Source organism: Phyllobates terribilis, unplaced genomic scaffold (genome assembly GCF_046119375.1).
Source record: "Phyllobates terribilis strain yellow unplaced genomic scaffold, ASM4611937v1 Scaffold_9__5_contigs__length_417890890, whole genome shotgun sequence".
NCBI classification, from domain to species: Eukaryota; Metazoa; Chordata; class Amphibia; order Anura; family Dendrobatidae; genus Phyllobates; species Phyllobates terribilis.
Window position 1 is genome coordinate 197,407,631 of NW_027362769.1, and position 26,411 is coordinate 197,434,041.

The 26,411-nt window shown below is 53.3% G+C and overlaps 1 protein-coding gene across 1 annotated transcript in view; it reads right to left on the reverse strand.

Annotated features, from left to right (window-relative positions):
- Positions 1-26,411, reverse strand: part of LOC141160917 (uncharacterized) — a 339,036-nt gene that overhangs the window by 83,135 nt on the left and 229,490 nt on the right. The window contains exons 9-15 of the mRNA XM_073645721.1: positions 23,118-23,195; positions 21,739-21,783; positions 17,954-18,052; positions 11,175-11,219; positions 10,148-10,192; positions 4,175-4,264; positions 3,900-4,067 (exon numbers count right to left, since the gene is read on the reverse strand). Of these exons, the coding sequence (XP_073501822.1) occupies positions 3,900-4,067; positions 4,175-4,264; positions 10,148-10,192; positions 11,175-11,219; positions 17,954-18,052; positions 21,739-21,783; positions 23,118-23,195 (570 nt within the window). The remainder of the gene's footprint in view (positions 1-3,899; positions 4,068-4,174; positions 4,265-10,147; positions 10,193-11,174; positions 11,220-17,953; positions 18,053-21,738; positions 21,784-23,117; positions 23,196-26,411) is intronic.

Sequence of the window (26,411 nt, forward strand, 5' to 3'; positions counted from 1 at the left end):
TGTGTGGGGGGAATGTACTGTGAGGACATCATACTGTGTGTGGGGAATGTACTGTGGGGACATCATACTGTGTGGGGGGGAATGTACTGTGGGGACATCATACTGTGTGTGGGGGGAATGTACTGTGAGAACATCATACTGTGTGTGGGGGAATGTACTGTGAGGACATCATACTGTGTGGGGGGGAATGTACTGTGGGGACATCATACTGTGTGTGGGGGGAATGTACTGTGGGGACATCATACTGTGTGTGGAGGAATGTACTGTGGGGACATCATACTGTGTGTGGGGAATGTACTGTGGGGACATCATACTGTGTGTGGGAGGATGTACTGTGAGGACATCATACTGTGTGTGGGAGGATGTACTGTGAGGACATCATACTGTGTGTGGGGGAATGTACTGTGAGGACATCATACTGTGTGGGGGGGAATGTACTGTGGGGACATCATACTGTGTGTGGGGGGAATGTACTGTGGGGACATCATACTGTGTGTGGAGGAATGTACTGTGGGGACATCATACTGTGTGTGGGGAATGTACTGTGGGGACATCATACTGTGTGTGGGAGGATGTACTGTGAGGACATCATACTGTGTGTGGGAGGATGTACTGTGAGGACATCATACTGTGTGTGGGGGGGATGTACTGTGAGGACATCATACTGTGTGTGGGGGGAATGTACTGTGGGGACATCATACTGTGTGTGGAGGAATGTACTGTGGGGACATCATACTGTGTGTGGGGAATGTACTGTGGGGACATCATACTGTGTGTGGGGAATGTACTGTGGGACATCATACTGTGTGTGGGGAATGTACTGTGGGGACATCATACCGTGTGTGGGAGGATGTACTGTGGGGACATCATACTGTGTGTGGGGGATGTACTGTGGGGACATCATACTGTGTGTGGAGGGAATGTACTGTGAGGACATCATACTGTGTGTGGGGGAATGTACTGTGAGGACATCATACTGTGTGTGGGGGAATGTACTGTGAGGACATCATACTGTGTGTGGGGAATGTACTGTGGAGACATCATACTGTGTGGGGGAATGTACTGTGGGGACATCATACTGTGTGTGGGGGGATGTACTTTGGGGACATCATACTGTGTGTGGAGGAATGTACTGTGGGGACATCATACTGTGTGTGGGGGGATGTACTGTGGGGACATCATACTGTGTGTGGGGAATGTACTGTGGGGACATCATACTGTGTGTGTAGGGAATGTACTGTGAGGACATCATACTGTGTGTGGAGGGAATGTACTGTGGGGACATCATACTGTGTGTGGAGGGAATGTACTGTGGGGACATCATACTGTGTGTGGAGGGAATGTACTGTGGAGACATCATACTGTGTGTGTGGGGGGAATGTACTGTGGGGACATCATACTGTGTGGGGGGAATGTACTGTGAGGACATCATACTGTGTGTGGGGAATGTACTGTGGGGACTTCATACTGTGTGTGTGGAGGAATGTACTGTGGAGACATCATACTGTGTGTGGAGGGAATGTACTGTGAGGACATCATACTGTGTGTGGGGGAATGTACTGTGAGGACATCATACTGTGTGGGGGGGAATGTACTGTGGGGACATCATACTGTGTGTGGGGGGAATGTACTGTGGAGACATCATACTGTGTGTGGGGAATGTACTGTGGGGACATCATACTGTGTGTGGAGGAATGTACTGTGAGGACATCATACTGTGTGTGGGAGGATGTACTGTGGGGACATCATACTGTGTGTGTGGGGAATGTACTGTGGAGACATCATACTGTGTGTGGGAGGGATGTACTGTGAGGACATCATACTGTGTGTGGGGGGAATGTACTGTGGGGCCATCATACTGTGTGTGGAGGAATGTACTGTGGGGACATCATACTGTGTGTGGGGAATGTACTGTGGGGACATCATGCTGTGTGTGGGGAATGTACTGTGGGGACATCATACTGTGTGTGGGGAATGTACTGTGGGGACATCATACCGTGTGTGGGAGGATGTACTGTGGGGACATCATACTGTGTGTGGGGGATGTACTGTGGGGATATCATACTGTGTGTGGGAGGGATGTACTGTAGGGACATCATACTGTGTGTGGAGGGAATGTACTGTGGGGACATCATACTGTGTGTGGGGAATGTACTGTGGGGACATCATACTGTGTGTGGGGAATGTACTGTGGGGACATCATACTGTGTGTGGGGAATGTACTGTGGGGACATCATACTGTGTGTGGGAGGATGTACTGTGGGGACATCATACTGTGTGTGGGGGATGTACTGTGGGGATATCATACTGTGTGTGGGAGGGATGTACTGTAGGGACATCATACTGTGTGTGGGGGGATGTAATGTGGGGCTATATAGAAGTTGCCGAGGTGTGATATATAGGCCCCTGTATGGGCCCCTCTTTCTTCTTTTTCAAATTTCGGAGTTCTGTTCCCCAGCACAGAGGAGAGTGCAGAAGTCGTGTGTGTATGGCCTCCTACCACAGCAGCATATTGCTGCAGCCACCACTGCAATCAGTTCATGGGTCCTTCATGTATCTCCAGAATGGGGCCCCGGGGTGCACATGTGAGAGTGTGAACTGTGATAGCAGCAGGAGAGCATTAGGACCCTGTGGGTTTTGCCTGGCTGAGCTCAGAGCAGGGGCAGAGCAGGAGACCCAGTGTGTTCTGAGGGTGTCTGCTGTGTGAGACGCTGGAAGCAGAGTCTGAGGAGAACAGTGAGGACTGAACTTCCACAAGACTCTCTCTCTACGAGCTTTCCTGTGGGGGTTGTTAACCCCTGGTCCTGGTGAAGCTGTGTCCCTGCTGAAGAACGAGTGCTGAGCAGGGGAAAGCTGTGTGGCTCCTTGGAGTTTTGTGGGAGTCCATGATGAGTGACTAGAGACTTTGTGCTGAAGGAGCCAAGTGTCGAGTGAGAGGGAAAGAGACTGAGGATATCATCTCTGTGACGGAGCGGTGGTCGGTGGTCTGGAAAACAGTGAGTGACTGCGAGAGGAGAGACGGGGTCCGGTGCCATTCACATTGAGAGGATACTGACAAGCCTGGTGAAGAGCTCTTCCCAGACCTTAACCTGAGGCTACAGGACTAAAGTCCCCGGCGTGTGGACTCGGCATCGGCCGACAAGACAAGGAAACGTTGCTGTTTTTGTAAACGTTGCTTTTTATTTGGCGCCAAAGTTTCCTGGGACTAGCTGCAGCCACCGCGATTCACAGGCCTGTGATAGACCACATCTGAGGTTAGCGGTACCGTAACTGTAAGATACCCGGGTATCCCTATTCTAGGGGTATAAGAGCGATTGGTATAGTGTCATGCATTGTTATTGTTAATAGGGGTAGGATTGTATTCAGTGTGCCATCTCAGGGGTCCCTATAGACCACCCTCACTAGACTGTTGCTGGGTTTAGGTAAAATTGTTCCAGATCTTTAGAATAATTCACATAATCTGGAGACCTTGAGATTGGCGCATTGATTTCAGCTCTTGCTGATTGTGTGTATTTAGTAGAGACAGTGTCCAGGTAGAACCTGAGGCTGATTCATGTAAAACTGAATTTTAGTCTAATCCCTGTTTTATTAGAGAAAGTGTTGTTTATTTCTGTCTCAGTTTGTGACCCGCTGGATCTCTCTCGGACCCCCGGTCATTACACAGAGCTGTCAGTGTAGATCGGAGTTACTATTCAGTTATATGGGAATTCTGCACACGACAGGCCCGGCTCCGGAGATCCACAGGGGTCTCATAGGTGGGATTTACTACATGAGGTGGATATGTCCATTAACGGATACGTCCTATGATCCCTAGCGGAGCGGCTGATTGGCTGCTGGGATCACCTGACACCCATTATAGTCTGGATGTAATAGTGAGTGTTCCTCAGCTCTGCACTTACCTGCGGTCGCCGTGAATGTGGCCACCACTCTGGAGTACCCCAGCATGCGGCAGACTACTTTCCCATCATTCATGTCCCAGTTGTCGTCACAGATGGTTCCCCATTCTCCGTTGTGTTTCACCTCCACACGACCTCTTCTTCCTCCAACGATTCGCACAATGTCGCTGCCTGTGAAGAGGGGAGTGAGACGGTCACATCTGCCCCCCAGGAGCTCAGTGGTTCGCTCCCTGCTGTGATTGGCTACTATTGCCGTTCTCAGACATCGGGAACTGTACCTTGCTGGCCAGGGGACCCCTTCTCGCCCTTTGTGCCTGAAGGGCCGGGAAGTCCACGTTCCCCTTTTATCCCAGGAAGTCCATTCATTCCTGAGGAAAGAAGACAGGACACATGAAATCAGGGCCCCATAGTGATGGCCCCCAGGATCCAATATAGAGTGATGGCCCCCAGGATTCAATATAGAGTGATGGCCCCCAGGATCCAATATAGAGTGATGGCCCCCAGGATCCAATATAGAGTGATGGTCCCCAGGATCCAATATAGAGTGATGGCCCCCAGGATCCAATATAGAGTGATGATCCCCAGGATCCAATATAGAGTGATGGCCCCCAGGATCCAATATAGAGTGATGGCCCCCAGGATCCAATATAGAGTGATGGCCCCCAGGATCCAATATAGTGTGATGGCCCCCAGGATCCAATATAGAGTGATGGCCCCCAGGATCCAATATAGAGTGATGGCCCCCAGGATCCAATATAGAGTGATGGTCCCCAGGATCCAATATAGAGTGATGGCCCCCAGGATCCAATATAGAGTGATGACCCCCAGGATCCAATATAGACTGATGGCCCCCAGGATCCGATATAGAGTGATGGCCCCCAGGATCCAATATAGAGTGATGGCCCCCAGGATCCAATATAGAGTGATGGCCCCCAGGATCCAATATAAAGTGATGGCCCCCAGAATCCAATATAGAGTGATGGTCCCCAGGATCCTATATAGAGTGATGGTCCCCAGGATCCTATATAGAGTGATGGTCCCCAGGATCCAATATAGAGTGATGGTCCCCAGGATCCAATATAGAGTGATGGTCCCCAGGATCCTATATAGAGTGATGGCCCCCAGGATCCAATATAGAGTGATGGCCCCCAGGATCCAATATAGAGTGATGGCCCCCAGGATCCAATATAGAGTGATGGCCCCCAGGATCCAATATAAAGTGATGACCCCCAGGATCCTATATAGAGTGATGGTCCCCAGGATCCAATATAGAGTGATGGCCCCCAGGATCCAATATAGAGTGATGGCCCCCAGGATCCAATATAGAGTGATGACCCCCAGGATCCAATATAGAGTGATGGCCCCCAGGATCCAATATAGAGTGATGGTCCCCAGGATCCAATATAGAGTGATGGCCCCCAGGATCCAATATAGAGTGATGGCCCCCAGGATCCAATATAGAGTGATGGCCCCCAGGATCCAATATAGAGTGATGGCCCCCAGGATCCAATATAAAGTGATGGCCCCCAGGATCCAATATAGAGTGATGGTCCCCAGGATCCAATATAGAGTGATGGTCCCCAGGATCCTATATAGAGTGATGATCCCCAGGATCCAATATAGAGTGATGGTCCCCAGGATCCAATATAGAGTGATGACCCCCAGGATCCAATATAGAGTGATGACCCCCAGGATCCAATATAAAGTGATGGTCCCCAGGATCCTATATAGAGTGATGATCCCCAGGATCCAATATAGAGTGATGGCCCCCAGGATCCAATATAGAGTGATGGCCCCCAGGATCCAATATAGAGTGATGGCCCCCAGGATCCTATATAGAGTGATGGTCCCCAGGATCCAATATAGAGTGATGGCCCCCAGGATCCAATATAGAGTGATGGTCCCCAGGATCCAATATAGAGTGATGACCCCCCAGAATCCAATATAGAGTGATGGTCCCCAGGATCCAATATAGAGTGATGGCCCCCAGGATCCAATATAGAGTGATGGTCCCCAGGATCCAGTATATAGTATGGTATATATATATGGTATATAGAGTATTGGTATGAAACCCAGCTTTTCTCCTGCTGTACCTCTGCCGGCTGTATGTTCTGGTTCGTCTACCCCCACCCTTATTTATGTCTCTGCCTTAAATACCTTGTATCTGGCTGAGTCTTAACTATCTCATATAGAGGAGCAGAGGATTCTCCCCTCTGGTCACAGCTGCCGGCATTATGTAGCAATTATATATCGTGAGCCGGACGTCTGCAGGACGTCAGTCTACCAGCGTAACATACCAGCGTAACATACCAGCGTAACATACCAGCGTAACATACAAGTGTAACATACAAGCGTAACATACCAGCGTAACATACAAGCGTAACATACCAGCGTAACATACCAGCGTAACATACAAGCGTAAGATACAAGCGTAACATACAAGTGTAACATACAAGTGTAACATACAAGCGTAACATACAAGTGTAACATACAAGTGTAACATACAAGCGTAACATACAAGCGTAACATACAAGTGTAACATACAAGCGTAACATACAAGCGTAACATACAAGTGTAACATACAAGCGTAACATACAAGCGTAACATACAAGTGTAACATACAAGCGTAACATACAAGTGTAACATACAAGCGTAACATACAAGCGTAACATACAAGTGTAACATACAAGTGTAACATACAAGCGTAACATACAAGTGTAACATACAAGTGTAACATACAAGTGTACTGAAGAAATACTCAGCTAAGAATTATACCTGAATTGAACCTGAAGGGAACTGGTTACTTAGTCACAGTAAACAATGTTCCTGTCTGTTTTCACTCTCTCCTCTATAATCCTTCACTTTGTACTAACCCCTCTAATCCCTCTAATTCTCCACATCCATCTCACCTCCTCCTCAGAACTATTCCTCAATATTCACTCCTGTGTCTCTAAGCACAAACAGCTGCCTCATGCTCTCTCCTGCTCCCACCTACTAACACTTTCTCTGCTCCTCCTCACTGCTGGAGATGTCTCTCCAAACCCTGGCCTTCCTCACCACATCCCCACAGTTACTTCTACCTTTCATCCTAGATCGATCACACATTTATGCAACCTTTCTAACCTCATACACATCTGCCCAGCCCCCGCTTCCCCAGTCACACTAACTTTCCTACATCCATGATCTTTTCATTACTAACAAACTTTCCTTCCTCGCCATCACCGAACCCTGGCTCACCCTCTCTGACACGGCCTCTCCAGCTGCACTTTCCTGCACTTTCGTACAGCGGATTCCACCTTTCCTACACCCCCCGCCCCAGCAGCAAGCATAGTGGAGTAGTTGGCTTTCTCCTGTCAGATAACTGCTCCTTCTCACATATCCCACTGCCACCCTGTGTTACCCTCCCCTCTTTTGAAGTGCACTGTGTGCGCACCTACTCCCCCTCCATCCTCCAACTGGCTGTAATTTACCGCCCCCCAGGGCCAGCTTCCACCTTCTTACACCACTTCAACACCTGGCTACTTCATTTCCTTTCCGCTGACATCCAAACTATCATCATGGGTGACTTCAGCATCCCCATTGACACTTCCCAATCATCTGTCTCTAAGCTTCTATCCCTCATTTCCTCTTTGGCCTCGCTCAATGGTCTTCCGCAGCCACTCACAAAGATGGACACATACTGGACCTTATCTTCACCCACCTCTGTTCCCTATCTAACCACTCTAACTCTCCTCTCCCCCTGTCTGACCACAACCGGTCCGCAATCCCCATCCAGAAACTTGCACACCCTCGCAGAATTCTTAAACACCTTGTCATACACTCACTCTCTGAATCCCTTCTCCCTCTTGCAGACATAAATTCCTTACACAATGCAGATGTTGCTGCTGCTTTATATAACACAACAGTTGCAGCTCTCGATTTGGTCACCCCGCTCAGACATACCAAAGCTCACACAATCAACAGGCAACCCTGCACACCAGCCTGACTAAAGAACTGAGACGGGCTTCCAGAGTTGCTGAATGGAGATGGAAAAGGTCCCACTCCAACGCGCACTTCATTGCATTCAAACAGTCCCTCACTACTTTCAAGTCCACACTCACTGCAGCAAAACAAACCTACTTCTCATTCCTCATATCCTCCTTGTCTCACAACCCTAAAGAGCTATTTAGTACTTTCAATTCTCTCCTCTGTCCCCCAGCTCCCCCTCCCTCCCCACTCGTTTCAGGTGAAGAGTTTGCCTCATTTTTCAAGCAGAAGATTGACAACATAAGGCAAAGCTTTGGCCAGAAGTCCCCACAGCCCCTTCTCATATCTACTCGACTCTCCGCCTCCAAAACTAGCTTCTCCGTCATCACGGAAGATCAACTTTCCTCTTTACTCTCCAAGTCACATCTCACCACCTGTGAACTTGACCCAATCCCGTCCCATCTCATCCCAAACCTCACTGCAGTCTTCATCCCAACCCTAACCCACCTCTTCAACCCGTCACTAACAACTGGCATCTTCTCCTCATGCTTCAAACATGCCTCGATCATACCCATCCTCAAAAAGTCCTCCCTTGACCCATCCTCTGTGTCTAGCTATCGCCCCATCTCACTTCTCCGCTATGCCTCAAAACTACTGGAACAACACGTCCATCTTGAACTGTCCTCCCACCTCTCCTCCTGCTCCCTCTTTGACCACTTACAATCTGGCTTCCGACTGCATCACTCCACTGAATCTGCCCTGACTAAAGGCACCAATGACCTATTGACCACTAAATCTAAGCGACACTACTCTGTCCTCCTCTTCCTAGACCTGTCATCTGCCTTTGACACAGTGGAACATTCCCTCTTACTACAGACTCTCTCATCTCTTGGCATCACAGACTTGGCCCTTTTCTGGATCTCCTCATACCTAACAGACCGGACATTCAGCGTCTCCCACTCACACACCACCTCCTCATCTCGCCCCCTATCTGTCGGTGTCCCCCAAGGTTCAGTCCTAGGACCGCTGCTCTTCTCCATCTACACCTTCGGCCTGGGACAGCTCATAGAGTCTCACGGTTTTCAGTATTACCTCTATGCTGATGACACACAGCTCTACCTCTCTGGACCCGATATCTGCTCCTTACTAACTAGAATCCCACAATGTCTGTCCGCCATCTCATCCTTCTCTGCTAGATTTCTAAAACTTAATATGAATAAAACCGAATTCATCATCTTTCCACCATCTCATTCAACCCCCCCAACTGACCTATCTATCATAGTCAATGGCTGTCCACTCTCTCCAGTCCCGCAAGCTCGCTGCCTCGGGGTAACCCTGGACTCTAATCTCTCTTTCAAACCTCATATCCAAACCCTTTCCACTTCCTGCCGACTCCAACTCAAAAATATCTCCCGGATCCACACATTCCTCCACCATGAATCTGCAAAAACACTAGTGCATGCCCTCATCATCTCCCGCCTCAACTACTGCAACCTCCTGCTCTGTGGCCTCCCCTCTACCACTCTTGCACCCCTCCAATCTATCCTAAACTCTGCTGCCCGACTAATCCACCTGTCCCCCCGCTATTCCCCAGCCTCTCCTCTCTGTCAATCTCTTCACTGGCTCCCCATTACCCAGAGACTCAAGACTCAGAGACCCTAACCATGACATACAAAGCCATCCACAACCTGTCTCCTCCATATATCTCTGACCTAGTCTCCCGGTACATACCTGCACGCAACCTCCGATCCTCAAAAGATCTCCTTCTCTACTCCCCTCTTATCTCCTCTTCCCACAATCGCATACAAGATTTCTCCCGTGCTTCCCCCCTACTCTGGAACTCTCTACCCCAACACATCAGACTCTCGCCTACCGTGGAAACCTTCAAAAGGAACCTGAAGACCCACCTCTTCCGACAAGCCTACAACCTGCAGTGACCATCGCTCCACCATACTGCTGCACGACCAGCTCTACCCTCACCTGCTGTATCCTCAACCCCCCCATCTAGATTGTGAGCCCTCGCGGGCAGGGTCCACTCTCCTCCTGTATCAGTTGGCGACTTGTTTTTTTTTCAAACTATTGTGCTTTTTGTTTGCTTTGTATAATCCTTTTTCACATGATAAGCGCCATGGAATTAATGGCGCTATAATAATAAATAATAATAATAAATAATAATAATAATAATAATAATAATAATAATAAAAGTGTGACGGCCCCAGGATCCAGTATAGAGTGACGGCCCCTGGACCCAGTATAGGGGGTATACAGGATGATCGAGATCTCACCTGAACTGCCCGATTCACCCTTCGTCCCTGCAGATCCTTTCAATCCTGAAAAATTTGTCAGTGAGAATGGACCGTAGAAGAAGCGGACCCTGAGGGTCGCGGCCCAAAACAACAGACCAAAAGTATGATATTTTATTATGTACAGGATCAGCACTGTGACAAAATATACAGCGGGGCTCTGGGACCGGGTGTCAGTACACGGGGGGGATTCTGGGGTTAGGTGTGGAGGGGCAGAACACGACGGGGTTGGGTGTGTGGGGGGGGGCAAAACACGGTGGGGCTCTGGGTTTGGGGGAGCAGTACACGGTGGGGTTCTGGGGTTGGGGGAGGCAGTACATGACGGGACTCTGGGGGCGGGTATGGGGGGGGCAGTACACTGTGGGGCTCTGGGGTCGGCCCTCCGTACACAGTGAGGCTCTGGGGTCGGCCCTCCATACATGGCGAGGCTCTGGGGTCGACCCTCCGTACACAGTGAGGCTCTGGGGTCGACCCTCCGTACACAGTGAGGCTCTGGGGTCGGCCCTCCGCACACAGTGAGGCTCTGGGGTCGACCCTCCGTACACAGCGAGGCTCTGGGGTCAGGTGGGGGGGTCAGTATATGGTGGGGCTCTGGGGTCGGGTTCAGTATACGGTGGGGTTCTGGGGTCAGCTCTCCGTACACAGCGAGGCTCTGGGGTCGACCCTCCATACACGGCGAGGCTCTGGGGTCAGGTGGGGGGGGGTCAGTATATGGTGGGGCTCTGGGGTTGGGTGGGCGGGTTCAGTATACGGTGGGATTCTGGGGTCAGCTTTCCATACACAGCGAGGCTCTGGGGTCAGCCCTCCTTACACGATGGGGCTCTGGGTTTGGGTGTGGGGGGGGGCAATACACGGTAGGGCTTTGGGGTTGGGGGCAGTACACGGTGGGGCCTTGGGGTTGGGAGGCAGTACATGGCGGGGCTATGGGGTTGGACGTGGGGGGGGGCAGTACACGGCAGGGCTCTGGTGGGGGGATCAGTATAGCAGTGGGAGGCACATACTATTTTACCTTGTTCCCCTTTCTGTCCTTTATTTCCAGGTGATCCAGGGAATCCTGCACAGGAGGAAACAATTGGTTAAAATTCTCAGCAGTGTGGCGATGAGATCCTGTCAGATCCCATCAGAGCTCGTTGCTTTCTCTTGATCTTAGGGTCCAGCGTCCACACAGAACCTCATAGAAACCTGCAGTCATCGATGTCTCCCTTCATTGGGTCGCGGCGCCCGGTTTCCTCTGCTCCAATGAAGAAAACCTTCAGTAAGAATGTAATCTTCTGATCCCAAAGTTTCTAAATAGAGGCCACCCCCCACAACAAGGTTCTCCATGGAGCTCGTGCCAGGGGGGCAGAGATCAGCAGTGTGTGGCTGAGGAGTGGGGTACTGGCTAGTACGAGATCCTACAGGAGGTGGACGGGCTGCCCTCACCTGGACCTGACAGAGTTACACAGAGGTGGCCAGAGTCTGAGGTCGGCCTTCTACATTGCCGCTTGGCACATGGCCTACATCGGGGACCTGGATCTCATCCCTGCGGGAACAAAAGGCCTCCTGACCCTGCAGATCGGAGAGGGGAGATTATTAGGCCATCTCTGCAGCCGGTGCTCCGGCCCTAAACTGCACATTGTAAAAACAAGAGCCAAGACGATGAAGCTGTCACCATTGACAGCCGGTGACTGCAGCATCGGAGGTGCCTGTGGCCCACCAGGGACTTGTCAAGTAAAGTTTGTCCCAGACGAGGAACATTAAGACAAAACTCCTGTCTATATATGTCAGGGAAATATTAATCTCAGGAAAATATTAACAGAATATTGACCATTCCTCCCTTATTATTTTGCTCAGAACAAAAGCCCCAATTAACACAGTCATGAGGGAGGCCTTACACAAACAAATGCCAGCCAAGAACTGGTACAAGCTAACTAAAATGCAAATGTATTTCCTCTTAACACAGACCTGAGATAGATTGACACCGTCTCCCAGGCCAGAGTTTGGAGGAAAGAGGAAATGGTTCGTTAAATTCAAAGGCAATTTCAACGAGCGATGACTTATTGCAGGAGTTAGCGTTTTTAATAAAAATGTATAGGCTGGAGACCGGCCCACATGATGTCACCGCAAGGGGCGTGTGGCCAGATCTCCCCTTAGGTATAAGAGAACCCATGGAGAAGACAGGAGCACTCATTGCCAGGGGGGTATAAGGATTATAAGCAATGGGTCGCGTTCAATAACAGCATAACCTAACTGGAGAGCCCCTCCTCCACCTAGATTGAATCGGCTCCGCGATCGTATAGTGTAAGTTTGGTCTTCTTTTCATCCTGTTTATTTTATGTTACTGCCTATGTATTTTAATGTCCCCTTTGTAACAACCTTGTATATATTTTTATAAACACGGCCTCCCTTTTGAATTAAATATAAAATTTAATAGTTCTATTTCTTTTGTTCTGTAATTGTTCCCTTCCCCGAAGCCATACCCGCTACCAAAACGCAGGAGTCCGGCCAGGCCTGTATTATATTTCAAACTCAGCCGGTGATGACAGAGGATAATAATAATCGGGCTATCATGAAGCTGACAGTGATGGTATGGGGGCATTAAACACGGATTCCAGGCTTTGAAACCCAGAGGTGTGACGCCATACTCTCACTGGTCGCTTACCGATACCTACGTAGGGAGTAGTCTGGATCGCATGATCGCAACTCTGGACAAATTACGGACAGCGTGACGGCATGGTGAGATATAGCGTGATCCCCCCATTGTCGTCCCTGTGGGTGATTCTTGACAATATATATATCTAGTCCTGAGAGACAGCGCAGGGACGATACACGGAGAGCAGAGGTCTCTGGTTTGTAGGACGACTGCGGGATTTCTCGGGTCATTGAATGCTCTCTCATCTGGATTATTAATGCCGCACTGCGCTCATTATGGCTCCTCCCACAGATCTGCTGAGGACCCAGGTACACCCCTAATGCCAGCGCTGCTGCTGGACTTGCGATGCCGCCACACCCCGACAGAAATACTGTGGGAGCAGACAGGCAGCAGCCGGTGTAGACGTCGCCCCTGTTAGGAGTCATGTACCCTGGCACTGCTAAGCTGATTTCCTCCTTCACACAAGCATTCACCATAAAAGCACATGGACGTCTCCCTGCCAGCGCCCATACCCACCTCCCCACGGCCAACATCGGTTTGTACCAGCACCATTAGCACGCCGGTGTGGAACAGGAAAAAGCCCCAAAGCAGCGTCAGCATCCACCCACCTACCGGGGCACCGCTACATCCATGTAAGCGTTATTTCCACTGCGCAATACCAGCAGGATCTCCAGCTCTCCGTACACTTGGATTATCTTGTATACAGGAGATCTGAATGACTTGATCTCTGAATACGGAGTGCTTCCTACTTCACTGAGATCCACCGGATTCCCAGGATATTCTATTTCATTTACCAACTAAACACCAGTTTGGCACCATTGACTATGGACTGTTTCCATAACTATAAGGACTGTTGAGTGATTTTTACCATTGGAATTTTTATCTGTATTTTTATTGTCGTTTTTATTCTATTATCTACTGTAGGGATTTATTCCTTGGCCTCTCCCCGGCCCATCAGCACCCGCACTCTCCTATTTGTGTAAGTAAAATATCATCGGATCCACTAGAGATTTCTCCATCATATGTTGGTGGATTCATTTCAAACACATCCACTCCCTCCTTTTTTTCCCTGACATCATTCTACCAATCCTAGCGCAATAGATTTATTTATTTTTAAGAAATACAATCACCCCTCCCCCCCAAATCACCCCTTCCCCGTCACCAATCACTGCTCCCCCACCCCCGTCATCAATCACTGCTCCACCACCCACCCGTCACCAATCACCGCTCCCCAACCCCCCGTCACCAATCACCGCTCCCCCACCCCCCGTCACCAATCACCGCTCCACCACCCCCCGTCACCAATCACCGCTCCCCAACCCCCCGTCACCAATCACCACTCCCCCACCCCCGTCACCAATCACCGCTCCCCAACCCCCCATCACCAATCACCGCTCCCCCACCCCCCCTGTCACCAATCACCGCTCCCCCTGTCACCAATCACCGCTCCCCAACCCCCCGTCACCAATCACTGCTCCTCCACCCCCCGTCACCAATCACCGCTCCCCCACCCCCTCGTCACCAATTACCACTCCCCCACCCCGTCACCAATCACCGCTCCCCCACCCCCGTCACCAATCACCGCTCTCCCACCCCCGTCACCAATCACCACTCCCTCACCCCCCGTCACCAATCACCGCTCCCTCACCCCCGTCACCAATCACTGCTCCTCCACCCCCCGTCACCAATCACCGCTCCCCCACCCCCCATCACCAATCACCGCTCCTCCACCCCCGTCACCAATCACCGCTCTCCCACCCCCCGTCACCAATCACCGCTCCCCCACCCTTCATCATCAATCACCACTCCTCCATCCCCCGTCACCAATCACAGCTCTCCCAACCCCCGTCACGATCACTGCTCCCCCTTCCCCGTCACCAATCACCGCTCTCCCACCCCCGTCACCAATCACCGCTCCCCCACCCTTCGTCATCAATCACCACTCCTCCATCCCCTGTCACCAATCACAGCTCTCCCAACCCCCGTCACGATCACTGCTCCCCCATCCCCGTCACCAATCACCGCTCCCTCACCCGCATCACCAATCACCGCTCCCCCACCCCCGTTACCAATCACCGCTCCCCCACCCTTCGTCACCAATCACCGCTCCCTCACCTTCGCCACCAATCACCACTCCCCCACCCCCGTCACCAATCACCGCTCCACCACCCCCGTCACCAATCACCGCTCCCCAACCCCCCTTCACCAATCACCGCTCCCCCACCCCCAGTCACCAATCACCGCTCCACCACCCCCCATCACCAATCACCACTCCCCCACCCCCGTCACCAATCACTGCTTCCCAACCCCCCATCACCAATCACCGCTCCCCCCGTCACCAATCACCGCTCCCCCACCTCCCCGTCACCAATTACCGCTACCCCACCCCCGTCACCAATCACCGCTCCCCCACCCCCCGTCACCAATCACCTCTCTCCCACCCCCATCACCAATCACCGCTCCCTCACCCCCCATCACCAATCACCGCTCCCTCACCCCCGTCACCAATCACCGCTCCCCAACCCCCGTCACCAATCACTGCTCCTCCACCCCCCCGTCACCAATCACCGCTCCCCCACCCCCCGTCACCAATCACCGCTCCCCCACCCCCCGTCACCAATCACCGCTCTCCCACCCCCGTCACCAATCACCGCTCCCCCACCCTTCGTCATCAATCACCACTCCTCCATCCCCCGTCACCAATCACAGCTCTCCCAACCCCCGTCACGATCACTGCTCCCCCTTCCCCGTCAACAATCACCGCTCTCCCACCCCTGTCACCAATCACCGCTCCCCCACCCTTCGTCATCAATCACCACTCCTCCATCCCCTGTCACCAATCACAGCTCTCCCAACCCCCGTCACGATCACTGCTCCCCCATCCTCGTCACCAATCACCGCTCCACCACCTCCCCGTCACCAATAACCGCTACCCCACCCCCGTCACCAATCACCGCTACCCCACCCCCCGTCACCAATCACCTCTCTCCCACCCCCCGTCACCAATCACCTCTCTCCCACCCCCATCACCAATCACCGCTCCCTCACCCCCCATCACCAATCACCGCTCCCTCACCCCCGTCACCAATCACCGCTCCCCAACCCCCGTCACCAATCACTGCTCCTCCACCCCCCCGTCACCAATCACCGCTCCCCCACCCCCCGTCACCAATCACTGCTCCCCCTTCCCCGTCAACAATCACCGCTCTCCCACCCCTGTCACCAATCACCGCTGCCCCACCCTTCGTCATCAATCACCACTCCTCCATCCCCTGTCACCAATCACAGCTCTCCCAACCCCCGTCACAATCACTGCTCCCCCATCCTCGTCACCAATCACCGCTCCCTCACCCGCATCACCAATCACCGCTCCCCCACCCCCGTTACCAATCACCGCTCCCCCACCCTTCGTCACCAATCACCGCTCCCTCACCTTCGCCACCAATCACCACTCCCCCACCCCCGTCACCAATCACCGCTCCACCACCCCCCGTCACCAATCACCGCTCCCCAACCCCCCTTCACCAATCACGGCTCCCCCACCCCCCGTCACCAATCACCGCTCCACCATCCCCCGTTACCAATCACCGCTCCCCAACCCCCCGTCACCAATCACCACTCCCCCACCCCCGTCACCAATCACCGCTTCCCAACCCCCCATCACCAATCACCGCTCCCCCACCCCCCCTGTCACCAATCACCGCTCCCCCACCCCCCGTCACCAATCACTGCTCCCCCACCCCCGTCACCAATCACCACTCCTCCACCCCCGTCACCAATCACCGCTCCCCCACCCCCATCACCAATCACCGCTCCCTCACCCCCCATCACCAATCACCGCTCCCTCACCCCCGTCACCAATCACCGCTCCCCAACCCCCCGTCACCAATCACTGCTCCCCCACCCCCGTCACCAATCACCACTCCTCCACCCCCGTCACCAATCACCGCTCCCCCACCCCCATCACCAATCACCGCTCCCTCACCCCCCATCACCAATCACCGCTCCCTCACCCCCGTCACCAATCACCGCTCCCCAACCCCCCGTCACCAATCACTGCTCCCCCACCCCCCGTCACCAATCACCGCTCCCCCACCTTCGTCACCAATCACCGCTCCCCCACCCCCCGTCACCAATCACCGCTCTCCCACCCCCGTCACCAATCACCGCTCCCCCACCCTTCGTCATCAATCACCGCTCCCCCACCCCCGTCACCAATCACCGCTCCCCCACCCCCGTCACCAATCACCACTCCTCCACCCCCCGTCACCAATCACCGCTCCCCCACCCCCGTCACCAATCACCGCTCCCTCACCCCCCGTCACCAATCAAAGCTCCCTCACCCCCGTCCCCAATCACCGCTCCCCAACCCCCCGTCACCAATCACTGCACCCCCACCCCCCCGTCACCAATCACCGCTCCCCCACCCCCGTTACCAATCACCGCTCCCCCACCCCCCGTCACCAATCACCGCTCCCCCACCTTCGTCACCAATCACCGCTCCCCCACCCCCTGTCACCAGTCACCGCTCTCCCACCCCCGTCACCAATCACCGCTCCCCCACCCTTCGTCATCAATCACCACTCCTCCATCCCCCGTCACCAATCACAGCTCTCCCAACCCCCGTCACGATCACTGCTCCCCCATCCCCGTCACCAATCACCGCTCCCTCACCCCCGTCACCAATCACCGCTCCCTCACCTTCGCCATCAATCACCGCTCCCCCACCCCGTCACCAATCACCGCTCTCCCACCCCATCACCAATCACCGCTCCCCCACCCCGTCACCAATCACCGCTCTCCCACCCCATCACCAATCACCGCTCTCCCACCCCCGTCACCAATCACTTCTCCCCCAACCCATCACCAATCACTGCTCCCCCACCCTTCGTCACCAATCACCGCTCCCCCACCCTTCATCACCAATCACCGCTCCCCCACCCCCGTCACCAATCACCGCTCCCCAACCCCCGTCACCAATCACCGCTCCCCCAATCCCCGTCACCAATCACCACCCCCATCACCAATCACCGCTCCCCCCTCCCCATCAAAAATCACTACTCCCCTACCTTCGCCACCAATCACCGCTCTCCCACCCCCCCGCTGCGTGTCTAGTCACTACATTGTAGCTCCTCCTGTCATTCTCTTTTCCTCACCTGCTGCTCCAGTTACACCCATGTCCCCTTTGCTTCCTTTCTGCCCTGTCGCACCTTGCTCCCCTGGGTGTCCTGGGTTTCCGGAAGATCCTGCGTCACCTGTAACAAGGAATGAATAATACAAATAGGTGCACCGTGGATACATTATGTCTGGAGGGCAGGAATTGCGACATACTGCTGCGGAGATAGTAGTTTTCTCCCATAAACTCATGGACGTTTTGTGCCTTGGGGTCTTCTGATCACTGCCATCAGTCTCAGACCCCTGTGATAATTAGTTGATCAGGTGTCCAATTACACAAAAACTTTTTAAGAAGGATGTTCCGTATTATTAAACAGAAGCGGGTTTCCAGCAATACGGAAAGAAAAAGGATCTCTGCTGAAAAGAGTCACATAGTGCAATGACTCAGACAAGGTATTAAAAAATTAGATATTTCACCGAGCACAGATGGGTTCCTGCAGATAAAGGCAAAATGAGGAAGGTTCCTGCAGATAAATGCATAATGAGGAAGGTTTGTGCAGAAAGGCATAATGAGGAAGGCTCCTGCCAGACAAAGTTATCGGATTAAGAGAGCAGCTGCCAAAATCCCATTGCAAAGTAGCAGACAGGTATGGAACTTTGAGGATGCGAACCTTGAGGTGTCGTATCCTCCAGAGGCTGCAGTTGTGCATAAACCTACTATTTGGCAGCCTCTAAGCAGCAGAGACGGCTGCAGAGGCCCCGACATACATCAAGACTCATTGTAAATCAGCCATGTTTACTGATGAGGCCGTATAACCCTGGAAGGTCCAGATGGATGGAGGAGTGGATGGTCCAGATGGATGGAGTAGTGGATGGTCCAGATGGATAGAGTAGTGGATGGTCCAGATGGATGAAGTAGTGGATGGTCCAGATGGATGAAGTAGTGGATGGTCCAGATGGATGAAGTAGTGGATGGTCCAGATGGATGAAGTAGTGGATGGTCCAGATGGATGAAGTAGTGGATGGTCCAGATGGATGGATGTAGTGGATGGTCCAGATGGATGGACTAGTGGATGGTCCAGATGAATGGAGTAGTGGATGGTCCAGATGGATGGAGTAGTGGATGGTCCAGATGGATGGAGTAGTGGATGGTCCAGATGGATGGAGTAGTGGATGGTCCAGATGGATGAAGTAGTGGATGGTCCAGATGGATGGAGTAGTGGATGGTCCAGATGGATGGAGTAGTGGATGGTCCAGATGTATGGAGTAGTGGATGGTCCAGATGGATGGAGTAGTGGATGGTCCAGATGGATGGACTAGTGGATGGTCCAGATGGATGGAGTAGTGGATGGTCCAGATGGATGGAGTAGTGGATGGTCCAGATGGATGGAGTAGTGGATGGTCCAGATGGATGAAGTAGTGGATGGTCCAGATGGATGGAGTACTGGATGGTCCAGATGGATGGAGTAGTGGATGGTCCAGATGGATGGAGTAGTGGATGGTCCAGATGGATGGAGTAGTGGATGGTCCAGATGGATGGAGTAGTGGATGGTCCAGATGGATGGAGTAGTGGATGGTCCAGATGGATGGAGTAGTGGATGGTCCAGATGGATGAAGTAGTGGATGGTCCAGATGGATGACGTAGTGGATGGTCCAGATGGATGGAGTAGTGGATGGTCCAGATGGATGGAGTAGTGGATGGTCCAGATGGATGGAGTAGTGGATGGTCCAGATGGATGGAGTAGTGGATGGTTCAGATGGATGAAGTAGTGGATGGTCCAGATGGATGGAGGAGTGGATGGTCCAGATGGATGGAGGAGTGGATGGTCCAGATGGATGGAGTAGTGGATGGTCCAGATGGATGGAGTAGTGGATGGTTGGTGGGTGGCCACTGTGTCCCAACAAGGCTGTGACGTCAACAAGGAGGTGGCAGAGTCATGTTTTGGGTGGAATCATGGGGAGAGCTGGTCGTCCCTTTATGGTCCCTGAAGGAATGAAAATGACCTCGGCAAAGTCTATAGAGTTTCTGACTAATCACTTTTTTCCATGGTACAAAAAGAAGAACCTTGAACCGCGCCGTCCGCAACAAAATCATCTTCATGCTGACAATGTCCCATCTCATGCTGCAAAGAAACCTCCGAGTCATTGGCTGCTATGGCAATGCAATAAAAGGAGGAAACTCCTGGTGCGGCCACCACCCTCCCCTGACCTCAGCGCTATTGAGAATTTTCAGTGTCCTCAGCAGAAGATCTGTGAGAGTGGGAGGCCGATCACATCAGAACAGCAGCTCTGGTGGCGATTCTGACATCAAGAAAAGAAATTCAAGAAGAAACTCTCAAGATCAATGGAGGAGAATTGTGGAGGAGAAACCCCAGAAGCTCCGACGTTCCATGGACCTCGGCCTGTGAGGAGGTTTCTGATGTCAGTGAATGTGACGTCTTAATGCTGCAGATCCCACAAATCACCTCTCTCCGATCTTCTACAACCTGTAAGATGTCTGGACTCTCGTTCTGCAGAAGAATTTGCTGCTTTCTTAAGTTTTTAGCTTTGGAAAAAATCCTGTTCTCATTGGGAGATTTGTCCAATAAATGTGATTTATCCTCTAACGATCGATGATCGGATGTTATACGGCTCGTCTGCGTCCAGGAGAATCAGAGGGAAATAATAACATCTGTGGAATAATGAGGAGCGCGGTGCGATCCGATCAGAAAGACACACAAATAGAGATCAGCGCAGCCGAGAGACAGCAGAAGAGCTCAGCGCAACAACAGCAGAAGAGCTCAGAGCAACAACCAGCAGAAGAGCTCAGCGCAACAACCAGCAGAAGAGCTCAGCGCAACAACAGCAGAAGAGCTCAGCGCAACAACAGCAGAAGAGCTCAGCGCAGCCGAGAGACAGCAGAAGAGCTCAGCGCAACAACAGCAGAAGAGCTCAGCGCAATAACAGCAGAAGAGCTCAGCGCAACAACCAGCAGAAGAGCTCAGCGCAACAACCAGCAGAAGAGCTCAGCGCAACAACAGCAGAAGAGCTCAGCGCAACAACCAGCAGAAGAGCTCAGCGCAACAACCAGCAGAAGAGCTCAGCGCAACAACAGTAGAAGAGCTCAGCGCAACAACCAGCAGAAGAGCTCAGCGCAACAACAGCAGAAGAGCTCAGCGCAGCCGAGAGACAGCAGAAGAGCTCAGCGCAACAACAGCAGAAGAGCTCAGCGCAATAACAGCAGAAGAGCTCAGCGCAACAACCAGCAGAAGAGCTCAGCGCAACAACCAGCAGAAGAGCTCAGCGCAACAACAGCAGAAGAGCTCAGCGCAACAACCAGCAGAAGAGCTCAGCGCAACAACAGCAGAAGAGCTCAGCGCAACAACAGCAAAAGAGCTCAGCGCAACAACCAGCAGAAGAGCTCAGCGCAACAACAGCAGAAGAGCTCAGCGCAACAACAGCAGAAGAGCTCAGCGCAACAACAGCAGAAGAGCTCAGCGCAACAACCAGCAGAAGAGCTCAGCGCAACAACCAGCAGAAGAGCTCAGCGCAACAACCAGCAGAAGAGCTCAGCGCAACAACAGCAGAAGAGCTCAGCGCAACAACCAGCAGAAGAGCTCAGCGCAACAACAGCAGAAGAGCTCAGCGCAACAACCAGCAGAAGAGCTCAGCGCAACAACCAGCAGAAGAGCTCAGCGCAACAACAGCAGAAGAGCTCAGCGCAACAACAGCAGAAGAGCTCAGCGCAACAACCAGCAGAAGAGCTCAGCGCAACAACCAGCAGAAGAGCTCAGCGCAACAACAGCAGATATCTCACAGATCAGCACAATGGAGCAGGAGAAATCACCTTTCTGACCGTTCTGTCCGGGCTGCCCAGGATCTCCCTTCACACCTGCAGAGCAGAAAACAGAGGTCATATGGGCCTCACGCCTCATCCTCCAGAGCTATTCTGCTATTACATCATGTTTTATCCTCCAGTCACCTTCAGAGCTGCAGTCACTATCCTGCTGTTACATCATGTCTTATCCTCCAGTCACCTCCAGAGCTGCACTCACTATTCTGCTGTTACATCATGTCTTATCCTCTAATCACCTCCAGAGCTGCACTCACTATGCTGCTGTTACATTGTGTCTTACCCTCCAGTCACCTCCAGAGCTGCGCTCACTATTCTGCTGTTAGATTGCGTCTTATCCTCCAGTCACCTCCAGAGCTGCGCTCACTATTCTGCTATTACATCTTATCCTCCAGTCACCTCCAGAGCTGCGCTCACTATTCTGCTATTACATGTTATCCTCCAGTCACCTCCAGAGCTGCGCTCACTATTCTCCTATTGCATCTTATCCTCCAGCCACCTCCAGAGCTGCGCTCACTATTCTGCTATTACATCTTATCCTCCAGTCACCTCCAGAGCTGCGCTCACTATTCTCCTATTGCATCTTATCCTCCAGCCACCTCCAGAGCTGCGCTCACTATTCTGCTATTACATCTTATCCTCCAGTCACCTCCAGAGCTGCGCTCACTATTCTGCTATTACATCTTATCCTCCAGTCACCTCCAGAGCTGCGCTCACTATTCTGCTATTACATCTTATCCTCCATTCACCTCCAGAGCTGCGCTCACTATTCTGCTATTACATCTTATCCTCCAGTCATCTTCAGAGCTGCGCTCACTATTCTGCTATTACATCTCATCCTCCAGTCACCTCCAGAGCTGCGCTCACTATTCTGCTATTACATCTCATCCTCCAGTCACCTCCAGAGCTGCGCTCACTATTCTGCTATTACATCTTATCCTCCAGTCACCTCCAGAGCTGCGCTCACTATTCTGCTATTACATCTTATCCTCCAGTCACATCCAGAGCTGCGCTCACTATTCTGCTATTACATATTATCCTCCAGTCACCTCCAGAGCTGCGCTCACTGTGACATTCTTAGTCTGGCAGTCTGCAGTGCTGAGGCCTTGCTCTTCGTGCTCTGGGGTCGGGGAAGAAGGAGAATTTATGTCTGTATTTGTGGTGTCTTGGATTCAGGAATCAGTTAATGTCTGTGTCCCTGCTGGTCGGGGGTCTCTGGGGTGTCGGGGGTCTCTGGGGTGTGCAGTGCCCCCACTCGTACCCTACACTCCATCCCTCCATTCTTTGTTACATGAAGCCGCCTCCGTACACAACATAGCACCACAAGTCCCAGAGTGCCGGCCTCCATGGAGCATCGCACCAACGTCTCTCACCTGCTCTTCCAGGAGGTCCGGATGGTCCTTGGGGTCCGACACGAGCGACGCCATCATCTCCCTTCTGACCTGGAGAACCTGAAGCCGAGAATTCACAGATAAGAGACACAGGGAGGCGAGTATACAGGAGTGTACAGGGGGGAGTATACAGGAGTGTACAGGGGGGAGTATACAGGAGTGTACAGGGGGGAGTATACAGGACTGTACAGGGGGGAGTATACAGGAGTGTACAGGGGGGAGTATACAGGAGTGTACAGGGGGGAGTATACAGGACTGTACAGGGGGGAGTATACAGGACTGTACAGGGGGGAGTATACAGGACTGTACAGGGGGAGTATACAGGAGTGTACAGGGAGGAGTATACAGGACTGTACAGGGGGGAGTGTACAGGACTGTACAGGGGGAGTATACAGGAGTGTACAGGGGGAGTATACAGGAGTGTACAAGGGGGAGTATACAGGGGGAAGTATACAGGACTGTACAGGGGGGAGTATACAGGAGTGTACAGGGGGGAGTGTACAGGAGTGTACAGGGGGGAGTATACAGGACTGTACAGGGGGGAGTATACAGGAGTGCACAGGGAGGAGTATACAGGACTGTACAGGGGAGAGTATACAGGACTGTTCAGGGAGGAGTATACAGGAGTGTACAGGGTGAGCATAAGGAGTGTACAGGGGGAGTATACAGGAGTGTACAGGGGGGAGTATACAGGAGTGTACAGGGGGGAGTATACAGGAGTGTACAGGGGGGAGTATACAGGAGTGTACAGGGGGGAGTATACAGGAGTGTACAGGGGGAGTATACAGGAGTATATGTAGCACCCCGAGGGCTCGGCTGCTACAGGGGTATTGCACCTCAGTCCAGAGGTGTGATATTCCACTCCCGGGTAAGGATGGAGTGTGGACCGGGGCTCAGTAAGCTGCAAGCACCACACACACCCCATTTCCGAGGGACAGCTCAACGGTGCTCCCACTAGACAGAAGTGCAGGCACGACAGCATCTGTCCCTGTCTGGAGTGGGGAGGGGGTGGAATACCCAGTGGTGTAGGAGCAGATAGGGGTGGGTCTCTGGGCATAGGTAGGAGCCCATTGGTTGCTAGTCACCTGGGCTCGGGTGTCAGAAGGAGGTATATAAGGTGGGCACCATCTTAGAACAGAGTTCAGTCCAGTCCAGTTCAGTTCAGTGGAGACAGTCTGAGGAGAAGACGGGAAGCAGAGCTCCTTCATGGGCTCTGCTCTGCAGGCAGGCCTTGTCAGGAGGCTGGAGCCTGAGAGAGAGAGAGAGAAGAAGGAAGAGAAAGGAAAGTAGGAAAGGAACTGGAACAGAGGAGAAAGGAAGCAAGGAACACAGAGAAAGGCCCAGAGACACGAGGACAGAAGGAACCCCATATGCCCAGAGGAGATACTGGGTGAAGGGTTGGCAGAATAGGGTACCGGAACCCGAATTGGTGGAGGCGACTAATCCTCAGCCAAAACCGGAGGTTGTGACCACATCTTGGTGCGACCCCTCACTACATCCACCAGAAAGGCATACCGTATAGGGTCAGGGAAACCGGAGATAGGTTTCGCCAACAGAAGGCCCGAGGAAGCTGGACAAAGGTGGGTCCCTGGTGGGGACGGCCAGTAGAAAGGAAGAGAGGGGAGCTCTGAACCACACTCTGGAATTGCCTGAGAGTTGGTCGAGTCCCTTGCCTGGTGAACGCAGCACGGCTCAAGCGGTCCCTCATGTGCACAAGTGACCAGAATAACAACCGTGAGTAAAGCTTTGAAAACTGCAACTGCATGTCTCTGTGATTCCTCGCCGCACCAGCATCATAAGTACTGGGACGCTCACACCATCACCACCATCATCCACATTAGCTGCCCTGAGGCAATTCTTCTCCCGTGGGGAGTTATCCCATACTCGGCTGCGCAACCAACATCAGCCTCAGCGGTCGGCAGCGCAGCGGCGGTCCCCACTGACCGCAATCCACGGGTGGCGTAGTCGGACACTTATTACAACATTTAGACTGCCACTGGTTTGACCGCCCTGGGCACGGACCGGGTCACCACCACGGAGAACTACAACCCCCCGCGATCCGGCTCCGGGTATTCCTCCTGCACAGCACAGGCCCAGGGGGCGCGTCAACTTTTGGCGTAGTCGGCAGGATCTTTACCAACCCGCCACAAGCGGGTATTGCGTGCCTGAAGAAAACTGCACATGTACCTTAAAAAGAAGTCTCCCGCCATTTCCAGAAGTTTCCCGCTGTCCGGAGTCGTTTCCCGCCATCCGGAGCCGATTCCCGCCGTCAGACGCCATTTTGGACCGTTTCCCGCCATCTTCATCCGTTTTTCCTGCCCTGGCAGAGCGGACGCCATTATGTGCGCACCAAAGAACAGCAGGAAGCCACCTCCCATCGTGGGCCAGGTCCCAGAGTGGCGCCAAAGAAGGAGCCCGCCCCCACCAGCCATGAATGCAGCAATGGAGATGTCCATCAACGTGGGGGGGCTGCCCCTGAAGGTGATTGTCAGCAGATGCCCCCAAGACCAACCCCCATGGGGGCGGATAGAAAAGAAAACTGAGGGGCTGGGTGCGGCCTGGATCAGTCTGGACCTGCTGCACCCGGAGATGGAGGGAGCAGAAAACTCCACCAGCACCCTGGCCCGCAGCCTGCTGCAAGCGGAGCCACCCTGCAGCCTGACAGAACTGCTGGCCCAACTGCCTAGAGACCCGGATCGTGCGCGCGCAGCGCTGGAAGATCTGAATAGAAGAATGGTCCGGGCGCAGCGGGATGTGTTTGCCGGGTGGAGAGAGGAGATTGCCCGGCAGCACGGAGGTGACCAGCAGAGGACCCCGCCGGAACCGGGCAGCGCGCTTACCACTGAGCGCGGAGAAGAGGGACCGGCAGCTGCAGATGATGCCGCGGAGGAGGCCACGGAGACCGAGGCAGGTAATGGGGACGCCACCACCCCAAGCCCGGGGAACACCAGCCTGCCCTCACCCTCCGTTGCGGGACCCGAAGCCCCGGGGACCGTACCTGACACCACGCCTCCACCGCCACCAGCTAGGCCTCAGGCAGCAAGCACCGTCATCACGCCCCGCCCCGCGCTGTGCCCTCTGAACCCTGGCGCCATACAGCGTGAGACGTCACGGGCCAGGACGCAAGACCCAGCACACCCGGGCGCCGCTGCCTCACCAGCGCCCCCTACCTTGGCGGTGCCACCCCCGGGCGCGACCAACAAGCGACCACCGGCCTGGTCGCAAGGCCGAGTGCCCCCGGGCGCTGCCACCCGTCCGAAGCCCACAGTGCCACCC